The sequence below is a fragment of the Telopea speciosissima genome, unplaced genomic scaffold (genome assembly GCF_018873765.1).
Source record: "Telopea speciosissima isolate NSW1024214 ecotype Mountain lineage unplaced genomic scaffold, Tspe_v1 Tspe_v1.0095, whole genome shotgun sequence".
Lineage (NCBI taxonomy): Eukaryota > Viridiplantae > Streptophyta > Magnoliopsida > Proteales > Proteaceae > Telopea > Telopea speciosissima.
Window position 1 is genome coordinate 5,497 of NW_025317431.1, and position 13,217 is coordinate 18,713.

The 13,217-nt window shown below is 40.0% G+C and overlaps 1 protein-coding gene across 1 annotated transcript; it reads right to left on the reverse strand.

Moving 5' to 3' along the window:
• Positions 1–685: 685 nt before the first annotated feature.
• LOC122647623 lies at positions 686–2,952 on the reverse strand. The gene is made up of 3 exons (XM_043840978.1): positions 2,719–2,952; positions 2,215–2,291; positions 686–1,305 (listed from the first exon to the last, which is right to left on the reverse strand). Exons 1-3 carry the CDS (start codon positions 2,854–2,856, stop codon positions 732–734), a joined length of 789 nt encoding a protein of 262 aa, XP_043696913.1. The 5' UTR covers positions 2,857–2,952; the 3' UTR covers positions 686–731.
• Positions 2,953–13,217: the final 10,265 nt, after the last annotated feature.

A 13,217-nucleotide genomic window follows, 5' to 3' on the forward strand; every position in this document is an offset into this window, starting at 1 on the left:
ACTTTCATTTAAGGCTTGGTTTAGTATAATAACCCAAATGGTGATTATAACTATGCTTTTAGATCTTATTGAAAAAATAAAAGATAAAAAAAATGTATCTTCAGATCAGTTTAGAATTCATCCTCTTCAGATCAGCACAATCTCATCTTGCCTATCCTTCTAGCGAGTTAGTATCCTTGAGACAGCTCAAATTGTTGCTTCCAGTCAAGAGATGGGCAGATTTTTTGGCTTCTGATGAACTCAAGAACCTCAGATAACATGAAATTTTCCATTTCGCATAAATTGATGGGACAATGAAATTCATGGGCATATCTATTGTCATCCTAAACACAGGAAACTCCACCGTTGTCCATTATCTTGATACCTTTGTAGATTGGGTTGATCTATTCGGATATTCAGGCAGGTTTTATAGTCAACACTAGGGATCTCTTTGGATCCTCACTTAATTTTAACTTGCGGGATCCAAATATAGCCTCACAAGAGTATATCCTCGAAACTTTGAATATGACAAGGTGTATCCTTAAAACTTTGAGTTGAAATATGGTTGGTGTGTGTGTGTTTGTGTGCATTCAACAACTTGTTTGCCTCTTTGAAGAGTAAATCCATGAGGTAGGTAGAATGAGCTTTCAGAACAAACATAAAGTGGTAAGTATCTCAAATTTGAAAACAGTAGACTTTCAGTAACAGCATTAGCAATCCTGATTATGGATGTCCTTTGACTTCATAATGTATTAGCGAGGGATAGTCACCCACTCGAAGGCCTCTTCCATAGCCCTTACAAGTGCGATAAGATCTCCTGGCATATGATCATTCAGAGGAAGGCCAGGGTTGTTTTGGGACAGAGCTCTCCCGCCTGTGTCACAAAGGGAGAACCTACATACCGGGCACTGACCATGGCTTTTCACCCAAGGGAGGATGCACTCGTCATGGAACATATGCTTGCATGGAGTGATTAGCAACTCCTCATTAGGAACAAAATCTTCTAAGCAAATTGAACAAGCCTTGCTATCATCATCTTTCCCATCTGCCGAATAGGAGCTATTAGTGGCATTGTCTCTGTAGTATAAGCACCATCTTCTTGATTTAAATTTGGCTGGGTTGTATACATGCTTCTTCAATTGTGTTAAGGCCTTCCTTTGCTGCTCTTCGATCGGCCTAGACTCTTCCTGCGGAGGGATTTGCATTTGGCCTCTTATCATTAGGGGAGATCCTCGGACAAACTGCCCAAGTTGAGGGTTAACCACTAGTTCTGTTTCACCATCCAGGAAGAGGATTTGTCTTGGAGGAAGAGGCTGACCTGGGAAACTGCCACACAACTTCATTTGTTAACAAGACAGCTAACAGATGAAATTGTTGATTTGATATGAGACACTGAACTTGAGTAACAAAGATTGGTAAACATCAATCAGTTAGAACGTTCAAGACATAATGAAGTGTTGCACGAAACCCCAAGGGTGCGTTCAGTTCGCAAGGGCCAACACCTCACAATAAAGAGGTCATGCATTCAACTCTCCCTAGGGCCTATCCATCAAAAAAAGAAAGCGTTAAACCGGTGAAAGTTCATTGGAGGTTCCCTAATCGGTTCTTAAACCTCATAATCTTGCTGTGTGGATATAGTTGGACCGATGTTCTCAACAGAAAAGACATTTCACCTATGTGACCTTCTGTAGGTCCACAAGTCTCTGTTCTTTTATTATATTTTTTGGGGGATGTAGTTTTAGCTTATACAGAAAAGCAAAAAAATAAATAAATAAAAAATTATGGGTTATGTCATAATGCATATTTCGTATTTTTTATTTCATTCATATACTGAAACTATGTTTATTTTTTGTATTGATGATGATGAAACTTCTCTTGATTATGCTATTACAATCATAAGAATCAGAAGGGGAGAGAATGAGTACTGGACCTACTAGAACCAACGGAAAATCTGTATTTTCTTTTTCTAAATGGATGTATCAGCTGATTCACTTGGTGAGGACACTTTAATGTCATCAGAAGCTGGAAGCAAACCTTGTACCAAGTAACCAGAGATGGTCTGATATATATGGCTCTTATGTTAGCATCATAAATGTAATAACAGAAATAAAAGCCTTTGGCTTTTGGGGTCATTTACTTCCAAGCAGATAGGTTAGATTTTGATAAGGTAGTTATACTGTGTGGATTGTGTCATTAGAAAGGCAATGAAAAGATGGAGCAGCAGCCAGTGTTTACCCTGTCAAGCCATTGGGTCCAGTTCTGACTCTTTCCTCGAATAACTGCCGTGTATCTGTTCTCTGACCACCTGCATCCTGGACAACCATACTAGTGTTGGATCATTCGGTCAGAATATAGTGAGAAAGGGAATTCCTACTCATAACACACTACAATCTGTTCCTCCCTAAACTAAAACATTCGAACAATAATAACCTTTTAGAACCTCAGAAGCCTAAGTGGTTCTGAAAGATGAGGCCAAGATGAAGAAATGGAAAAAGAGATTCATATATCCTAGCCACCTCCAATTAGACAAGGTTCTAATGATGGTGAAACTCAAACCAACAAGCAATACTACAACTGAACAGAAGAGCAAAGGAGTTCATATGGTGATAAATACAGTAAATATAATTAGTAATTTTGTTAAATATTATGTGCAATGGGTTTATTCAGATTTGAATGGGAGTTTCACAATCTTGTCTATCATAGATGTATTTGCTAGGATAGAGGCAGCACAGTACTTACAGTGGGTCGGAAGGTTGGGGTTCTGGATACCAGTGAGTTCATTCGGTTTGAATCACTATTCTGAGCAGGTGCACCATAACCAGCTCCTGCTCGCCAATTCCCATGGTGCCATGCAAGATTGTTGGTGCTGGTGCTCATGGTGTCTCTCCCTTCAGGCGAACTACAGAAATCTTAATCCCTTGCAACTTGGAGTGCAAGAGAGGAGGGAGAAAGTTCTACTTTTTTTTCTTCTTATTTGTTCTATATATATGTTTCAGTAAAGATGAACCAATTCTTTGCTTTTAGTGATTCCTTCTTTAAAAAAGCATGGGATGCCTTCTTCCTTTAACATATGCTCTTAGTTGGCCATGACATTGAAATGATGCCCAGAAGGGGGAAGTTGCACAGAGAAACCAAGCAAAGAATCAAATTCCTCTTTTGACTTTCTGTGGAAGATTTTTAGTGGGCAGTGATTATTATGTTGTGGGTGTTGCTATGTGTAAAATGCACAATTAGAGAACCAGAACCGTAGAGAACCAGAACCGAGAGAAGAGGAAGAAGGAAAGCGAGCTGTCAAGAAGTGTTGCGTCAAGAACTGGTGATCCACCTCATCGGGTCGGTCTTGCACAGAAAGCAGTTAGCACAAGAGTCAGCTCTCTTAGCAACAGATAATAATGAGAGAATTCAGATGATGCAATTGTGCGAATTACCTAGGTCTTTATAGGCTCTGAGGAGGGAGTTCTGCAGTGGCGCAGAGTCCTAGCTGGGGAGGAGTCCCAGGCGTAATCGAAGGCTGCGTGGAGCTTTTATCGGGTATTTGGATAAGAACCCTTGTGCGTTGCGCCACCATGGTCGAAGTTATGGCACGTTATTTATGGAGCTGTTAGGCACCATTTCCAGGGTATACGGGGATGGTTGGTGAAGTCAACTTCACGCGTGGTCGGTTCAGACCATATTTCTTTTATGTCGTGCTGATCTTTAGGCTCAGACCGTGCCGATACTGTTGGTGTGGGCGAGCTCCTCCGGCTAGAATATTGGCCTAGTCCCTAGCGGTTGCCTATCGACTAACTCGTAAGGCTCGACCTGTGCTGATACGTATACCGGACCGGTCCATACTCGTATGGACCTGGTTTATTCGTTCTATGCTTGGTTTTGGTTCCGATGGCTGGCCGGCATGCCACGCGTCAACCTCGGATTGGTCTGCTGATCTATGACTCATCACTTGCCCCCACTCTTTTGGAAGGTGGGCGTTTTAGGTGAGTAGTGCTTGGGTTCTCTGCCTAGTAGGGAGGTGCAGGTTCTCGAGGCAATCAATTACTGATGTCCCGTCATCATCCTTTGAAATGACAAGACTGTTCGTATTCCGATCGATGCGTAGCACCAAGTGATTATGGCGCCTCGTGCATTTCATCTGTCGCATGATGGTAGCCGTCAATCCCAACGATCCTCGACCGTTGATCTTCATTGTTTCACCTTCTTTCCCTGTCTATAAATAGGAGATCCTCTTCCTTCATTTCTCATTTCTACTCTCTTGCTTTCCTCATTGCAAAGTAGTTCTAATCCTCAACTTGGCTTTAATTTTCTTGTTTGGCGTGTGTGTCGTGTAATTCGATCATCCTCATCCGAAGGTCTCAAACTCACCGACCCGAACAGTAAGTCCTCTTTTCTTATAATGTCGTATGATAGTTCGTACTGGGGACCTAACCTCAGTCATAGGGAGGTCCTTGGGATGAGTGGGGGCTCCGACCCGAGTATAGGTTCGGGGACTTCGGACAAGACCCAATTTGATGATCAATTTACAATTCTAGTTTGTCCCGATGACCCCATTGCTCGTAGACCTCTTGGTCATCTGGCTATGTCCTCAACTACGTCGACTGTGGTGGTCGGCCCTCACCTAGCACACGCTCTCAGAGGGTGAGATGTGGATGCAGGCCCGAAGACGATGGTGATGAGTCTGCGGGCTCCGCCATTTTTGAGGATGTCATTCTGAGTGCGAATACTTTCGAGAGTGTTCTTAAAGATCGTGCTTTGGAGGCCCTTAGAGTATGGTTCGGTATTCCACATGAGGTGGAACTTAGTGCCCCGACCCCACTCGACAAGGCTTGTTACTTGTGGGAGGGCAAGGTATGTCTTTACGAGATGGCCTTCATTTGTGGCTTTCGGTCCGAGATTTTCCTATCCAGGTTCTGGACCACTATCACCTTTCATCGGGCCAGTTGTTGGCGAACTCTTGGAGAATAATCTTCGGTTTTTACATTTTCGGGAGGTTGGGCCAACCTGCCACCGTTGCCCTTTTTCTTACTTTTTTATGCTGAAGAGGTTGGTTGGGGGGGGTACTGCTTTTATCTTCACAATTTGAAGGGGTATTTGAAGAATTTTGAGTTCTTCGAGCATATGCCCAGCTCGGTCAAAAAAATAGAAGAATCAGTTCTTCTTTGCAAAGATCCTAAATAATCCCTTTCAGGTTGGAGTGGAAGGACATCCGCCTGAAGTATGTGAACCGTCTGCCCGAGCTAAGCCAGTACTACTAGGTATCTGTGAACTGATGCTTGGAAGGGGAGCCTTTTGATGTCAGAAGGCTCCAAAGCGAGGAGGTGCTGCTTCTCTGGAAGCTAAGTTCTGTCCCGAGTGAGTATCTTCGGCTCGGGTAGGATAACCTATTTTCTTTCATTTTTCTTTGTTTGTGTCTACGTATTGACTTTTCTTTTCCTCTTTCCAGTGGACATCCAATTTGATTGTAACTGGTTCTGGGCTGCAGCTGTCGAGAAGAAGAAGAAGGCAGCTGAAGAGAGAGCGGGCCGGCAGAGGGCTTTGGTGGAACTGGACGATCCTTCCAAGGGTCCATCCAAAGATAAGGGTCACGCAACCGAGCACGACCCATCTACACAAAGAAGATCTCTGCCTGCTGTCGAGAGTGGGCACAAGAGGAAGGAGAGGGAGGGCCCAGAAACCAATGACACCCCTTTCCGACCATGCAGAAGAAAGCTGCCCCCTAGCCAGCCGACCTTGTCGCGTGGGGAAAAGAAATCATCTTTGTCGAGGAGGATGTCGTGACCCTTGAGGGAGGAAAAGACAAGGAAATACCTCTACCTCTTGTCCCCAACTGGCACATCTATGAGGGTGACTCGGCCTTCAATGACCTGAACGTAGCAAGTGGCTGGAATGGGCTTGGCTCCTGATAGACAGGAAGCACTGATTAATATGCCGAACGTGGAGCTGGTGAGCTCCCTTTATCAGGACATGGCTTTAGTAAGTGCCGCTATTTTTTCTGTTGTCCCTTTCATTGTTGCCGTTATTTTGACGTCTGGGTTTGGTGTATCCAGGTTTTTTCTAAGGCTGTAGAGTCGGCCATGCGGTTCAAGAAATATTGTTCCCTGTACTACAAGGGGAAGGAGACCTGCAACAAGATGGAGGAGCAATTGAAAGCTCTGGCTAGAAAGAAGAAGAAGACGGTCGACAAGGTGATTGATCGTGTCATTCTATGGATAAAAAATAAACCTAACTAAACACTAGGATAGTGGCAAGCAAGGATATCGAACACTCAGGGAACTAGAGGCTAAATTGCAAAGAGTTAAATGAAGATTAAGATTAAACTAAAATCACTTAAATTAAATAAACTAAAGCAAACAATATTAACTAATTAGAACGAATCTAAGATGATGAGAAGGGACTGTTTTCAGGTTGAATCAACTCTAACTCAGGTTAATTATTCTCTCTCTCTCATATTCGACTCATGGCGACTACAAGCCCCATGAAAGCCACAGAATATAGGGCTCCTCCTAGGTATACGGTATCTTGGCGAAATTGCCATCCGAACGCTACAATGAATCAAAAGTTTAAGGAACTCGGGTACATCCAATCCACTTAGGTATACCATATCATTGGTATAACCACATAATTCAATTAAAAACCATTGCTTGGTAGATTACTTTGAATCACAGAATCAAACTAACCTAACTAGATGTTATCGAGAATGCACAAAAATTAATGGAATGCCTAAGTCTAAATCCAAGCAATCAACATGAAAGAAAGAGAACAATTAAACCCTTTATTAGAGAATCATCTCCCCAAAACAGTATGAAAGATTAGTTATCCATAGAGAATGAAATAACTAAAACAAAGTTAGGGATACAAGCCATGAGAATAAAAGAAAGATGAAGATGAAAATGAATGGCAGCGGTGCAGATGAATCTCGAACGGATGATGAAAGTGGTGGCCGACAATGGCGATGCTCTTCCTCTTCTTCTTCTTTTTCACGTCTTCTTCTCCCCAAACCGTGAACCAAAAAGCCCCACAGCCAAGAACGATCCCCTTTTTCTTTAAATCCCCTCCCCTTATAGCTTGTTGTATCCCTTTTGAATACCCCTCTTTCCTCCTATCCTTTTGACCTTTCCACATAAAGAATGAGAGAGAGATATGTTTTCCAATCGTAGAGAAGAAAGACAGATTCTGTGGAGAGATGTGGAAGGGAGAAATTAGGAATGGAATCAAGGGGAGAGAAACATTTGGGGAGAGAGAAATATGTGGGACCGAGAGGGATTAGAAGAGATAGGTTATTCGGTGTGAGAGAGGGTTTACATGAGAAAAGAGACAAATTAGGTTTTCTTTCTTCCCTTTTTTATTTTTTCTTTCTTCACACTTTTCAACTTTGCCATATTGGATTTTCGACTGTACTTGCCCGTCCCAGCCTCGAATGGAATCCACCCAAGAATAAAAGTTGCTCCAATTAAAATTGCGGATGTAATGAGCCCAATAGTCACTATGTTCTGAAAAAATCCTGATTTAATTAAATTACCATTATGCCCCTTCAAGGAAACTTCTCTGTACCCGGCCGAACCCGATTGATGCCTAAAGCGTTCCACTTAGCTCTAATAATTCTTGTTCCACCGATTACCTACAATCACATCAAATATAGTAAAGTGTAATCAATTACTTAAGAATGTGAAATTAAAATCGTAGATTAATTACATTATTTCATGCACAATTACGACCCGATCCAACTCCCCAACTTAACCTTTTGCTCGTCCTCGAGTGAAAGAGAATAAAGATAATAACTGACTCGACTCTCTGATTCATAAACAGTCTATCTACATAGGATGCATTCAAAGAGATAATGACAGTTTACTATTGCACATTAACTCATAGGATGTTTGGCTCATGTGAACACAAGAGCTAAGCAATGAACGAAGACTTCTCTTAAACCATCTAGCTCTCACTTTCTACTGTTCAACCCACTGGTTCATCATGAATTGTGACATCTAAACCTTTTACAAACGCACATGCTAGCTCGTGTAACACCTCATAATTAATGTAGCTCACTTATTTTTCTCTCAAAACATTTTTCTTTTCTTTCCCTTTTTTTTTTTTTTTTTTTTTTTTTGTAAAATTACGTGATTCTCAGATCCGTGCAATGTTTTGGCCTTTTAAGCTTTCTAGAAGGCTCATGTAACGAGCTTTAAGCCAACCACTCCCATGCCAGATGGCTTTAGGGGATTGAGTGTGAAACACTCCTCGGGCTTACTCACTCGAACAAAAAAGGCTACAAGCCCGAACTGGATTCAAGAATACTAGTAATAATAACCTAATTGGTCACTCCAACCGTTTTATGCAAGACTCCAGGCTTGTGGTTTAGATGCCCTGGTTACTAAGATGAAACAACAGAACTCAACTCTCATGATTTTTTTTTCTTTTTTTCTTTTTGAAAGAAAGAAAGAGAATGCAAACACAATTAAGCAGTGGTCTGCCTAAACATTCAAAATATCACAAACCGGGTAGACCTATGTATTTAGAAGCATTAAGCAAGATCACAAATGACAATCGAAGAAATAAAGGTTCAATACTTAACACTGTGTTGAATTAATTTTCTCACAACCTAGAGTCAAATGCACTGTAAAGTAAAATTATCATTGTAAAAATGAGTGCATAAAAATTTTCCAAGAATGTAAATGAATCAGAGAGTCATATGCAGAAAAATTTTCCAAAATCATCCCTCCCCAACTTAAATGACATTGTTCCCAATGACGACTAGAAATAACTGATGAGCACATTTATGTGTGAAATCTTAGGGCATAAAGCATACATTTTACCACATTGGACAGAGTTACTCGGTGCTTTCTTGTGCTTTTCAGGTTTTAGGTGAATTCTTGTGAGAATGGAGGAGATGATGTTAAGGAAATATTTTTAAGCTATTTAGAGGTGTTAATGACTTGGATGCGTTGCCCATCGAGTCAGCTTCGTAACGGTTCAAACGGCACATGATTCCGAGTTGAAAAGAAGAAGTTACGACCGTTTCCGTAACGAAGCACAAAAATGATCTATAGGGGTTTATTTGTAATTATTGACAGTCAGCCGGAGACAAAGCGAAGCAAAAGTTCGGATTCTAGGAGCCTTAACGCAATAACCAGAAGTTATATTCCCTGTACCCGAAAGATTTCATTTGAAGGGCTCTGGACAGTCCAACTTCAACTTGAGATATCTTGGGCTCCCAAACTCCGAATTGGACGAAATTTGGGTCTATTTTGGGTGATTTTTCGCAAGGAACACAATGGTGAGGCCTATATAAGCACCCCATGCTCCACGTTTTCTGAAGGACAGGATGGGTATTTTATTTATTCTTGAAGGAATCCTAGTCATCACCCTTACTCTCTCTCTCCTCCAACTTCTCAAGGGCACTTCTGGAATTCTACTTGGATAGATTTATTTTGAAAGATATTTTCTCATCTATGGAAGGTTGAAAAATCAAAGCATCTTTGATTTTATTGCTTGGAAAAGATATCTACAAAGAAAAAGAAGCACTTGTTAGAATTGGAAGTTTACTTTTCTAGAAATAGAAGGTCTATGTAAATAATCTTCTCTTCTTCTTCTTTCTATTTTTTTTCCTTTTTTCTTAGGATTCAAGGCATTGTAAAGAGGAAGGAGAAGAGAATATTCTTTTTTCTTATGGAATATTTCTCCTACACTTCCCTCTTCTCTCCTCCCCTCTCTTCCCCCTATAAATACCCCTTGCCCTCTGGGTTGTAAGAAGTTAGTTTTTTAGTTCAGTTTTTAGTTAGTTTCTAGTTCAATTTTAATTCAGTTTTTAGTGTAATTTTTAGTTCATTCACTTAGTAAAATTTCTTTTCTTCTTCTCCTTCTAAGTTGTGATTTTTGGCTTTTCTAAGTTCTAGTTTGCTTTTTGATTTTCATTTAATGGTTGTAATAGGTTTAGTTTATGCTTTAATTTCAATTTAAGTCTTCAATTGGTTATAATTTCTTAATTCTAGTTTAGGTTTTAAGCCTTCTAGTCTAAGTTCTTAAGTTGATGACAAGACTTGAAGATTTAGAAGAGGAGGCCATGGTAAGTTTATGACGTATTCAAGCTTTTCAGTTACATTCATGCAAGCACATCTAGGTTTTATTATCTAAACTCTCAATCTCATTCTCCCTCTCCTCTATCTCTCTCTATCTTCTTCTTCTTCTCCCTCTATTTCTTTTTTTTTTTTTTATATGGTTGTGGTATGTGGATGCACTTTTATTCCCTTATTTTTTTTTATGTGATTATGAAGTGTGGCTGCGTTTTTGTTATTCCTTCTAATTTACGTTAGTTTGATAGGTTAGATGCTCATGTGTTAGGACGCCAACTTAATCCCTTAATTTTGTTAGATGCTTATGAGTTAGGATGCATTAATTTTCATTAGTTTCATTAGTTTAATTTAACACTTTAATTTGGTTCACTTTGCATTACTTTTAAGTTAGTTAAATAGAGTGGCGTATATCTCCTCGTGTTCAACCCGTAGCTACGATTGACCCATACGCTTGCGGTTTTATTTTAACTCAAACAATAACAAAAAGAGAAAAATATGGGAAACAAAGGATGAGGAACGAAACCACCTGGGGTGTGGGTGTACGGCAATAAGTGAAATCACTGGAGATAATAGCACCATGAGAATTTAACTCTGCTACGAGAGATTGCTCTACAAAATAAATCAAAAAACACCAAACAACGTAAAAAAGAAAACAACAAATGCTGTAAATAAAGGAAGCGTGGGCTGCCTCCCAAGTGCGCTAAGTTTTACGCCTTTAGCCAGACGACAGTAAAGCTTAGGGTAGTCCATCAGAAGCATGATCATAATCCACATCCACTAGGTCTAAAGACTCAATTAATTGGCCATCAACAAGGCCATCAACATAGGGTTTCAGTCTTTGATCGTTAACCTTAAAAGTGTTCCCGTTCTGTGGATTTCTTATCTCAATAGCACCATGAGGTGCAACAGATACAACCACAAAAGGCCTATCCCATCGAGATCTCAATTTTCCTGGGAATAAACGTAATTTAGAATTAAAGAGCCAAACATGCTGATTAGGCTCAAAGGACTTCCGAACTATGTGTTTATCATGAAACGCCTTAGTTTGGTCCTTATAGATGCGTGAGCTCTCATAGGCATCATTGTGCAACTCTTCCAACTCAGATAGCTGGAGACGGCGAGTGGAACCAGCCTGAGTCATATCAAGATTAAATGTCTTTATGGCCCAATATGCTCGGTGTTCCAACTCAACCGAAAGATGACAGGCCTTACCGAAAACTAATCGGTATGGAGGCATACCTATAGGAGTTTTATATGCAGTTCGGTAAGCCCACAAAGCATCAGTCAGTCGAGTACACTAGTCCTTACGGTCTGGTCTAACTGTCTTCTTCAATATCCATTTTATCTCTCGGTTCGATACCTCCACCTGACCAGATGTCTGGGGATGATAAGGGGTGGCCACTTTATGGTTAATAGAGTACTTATTCAGTAAAGCCTCTAACCTCCAATGTCTAAAATGATAGCCACCATCATAAATGATGACCCTGGGAAATCCAAAATGGCTAAAGATGTATGATGAGCATATTTATGTGTGAAATCTTAGGGCATAAAGCATACATTTTACCACATTGGACAGAGTTACTGGGTGCTTTCTTGTGCTTTTCAGGGTTTAGGTGAATTATTATGAAAATGGAGGAGATGATGCTAAGGAGATGCTTATAAGCTTCCTAGAGGTGTTAATAGGATGGATGCATAGCCCATCGAGTCAGCTTCGCAACGGTTCAAACGGTACTTGATTCCGAGTTGAAACGAAGAAGTTATGGCCGTTTTCGTAACGACGCGCGAAAATGGTCTGTAGGGGTTTATTTATAATTATTGATAGTCAGACGGGGACAAAGTGAAGCAGAAGTTCGGATTCCAGGGGCCTTAACGCAATTATCAGAAGCTACTTTACTGTATCCGAAAGATTCCATTTGGAAGGCTCTGGACAGTCCAACTTCAACTTGAGATATCTTGAGCTCCCCAACTCCGAATTGGACGAAATTTGGGTCTATTTTGGGTGATTTTTCACAAGGAACACAATGGTGAGGCCTATATAAGCACCCCATGCTCCACGTTTTTTGAAGGACAGAATGGGTATTTTATTTATTCTTGAAGGAATCCTAGTCATCACCCTTACTCTCTCTCTCCTCCAACTTCTCAAGGGCACTTCTAGAATTCTACTTGGGATAGATTTATATTTTTTCATTTATGGAAGGTTGAAAAATCAAAGATGCTTTGATTTTATTGCTTGGAGAAGATATCTACAAAGAAAATGAAGCACTTGTTAGAATTGGAAGTTTACTTTTCTAGAAATAGAAGGTCTATGTAAACAATCTTCTCTTCTTCTTCGTTCTATTTTTTTCTTAGGATTCAAGGCATTGTAAAAGAGGAAAGAGAAGAGAATATTCTCTTTTCTTAGGGAATATTTCTCCTACACTTCCATCTTCTCTCTTCTCCTCTCTTCCACCTATAAATACCCCCTACCTCTCTTGTAAAAATTGCTCATTCACTTAGTGAAATTTCTTCTCTTCTTCTCCTTCTAATTTGTGATTTTTGGCTTTTCTAAGTTCTAGTTTGCTTTTATGATTTTTAGTTAATGGTTATAATAGGTTTAGTTTATGCTTTAATTTCAATTTAAGTCTTCAATTGGGTTGTAATTTCTTAATTCTAGTTTAGGTTTTAAGCCTTCTAGTCTAAATTCTTAAGTTGATGATAAGACTTGAAGATTTAGAAGAGGAGGTCATGGTAAGTTTATGCAAGTATTCAAGCTTTTCAATTACATTCATGCAAGCACATCCAGGTTTTACTATCTAAACTCTCAATCTCATTCTCCATCTCCTCTATCTCTCTATCTTTTTCTTCTTCCCCCTCTATTTCTTTTATTTTAATTTTATATGGTTGTAGTTTATGGATGCATTTTTATTCCCTTATTTCTTTTTATGTGATTAGTATGTGTGGCTGTATTTTTATTCCCTTCATTTCGCTTTAGTTTGATAGGTTAGATGCTCATGTGTTAGGACATCGATTTAATCCCTTAATTTTGTTAGATGTTTATGAGTTAGGATGCATTGATTTTTGTTAGTTTAATTAGTTTAATTTAACACTTTAATTTGGTTCACTTTGCATTACTTTTAAGTTAGTTACATAGAGTGGCGTATATCTCCTCGTGTTCGACCCGTAGCTACGATTGACCCG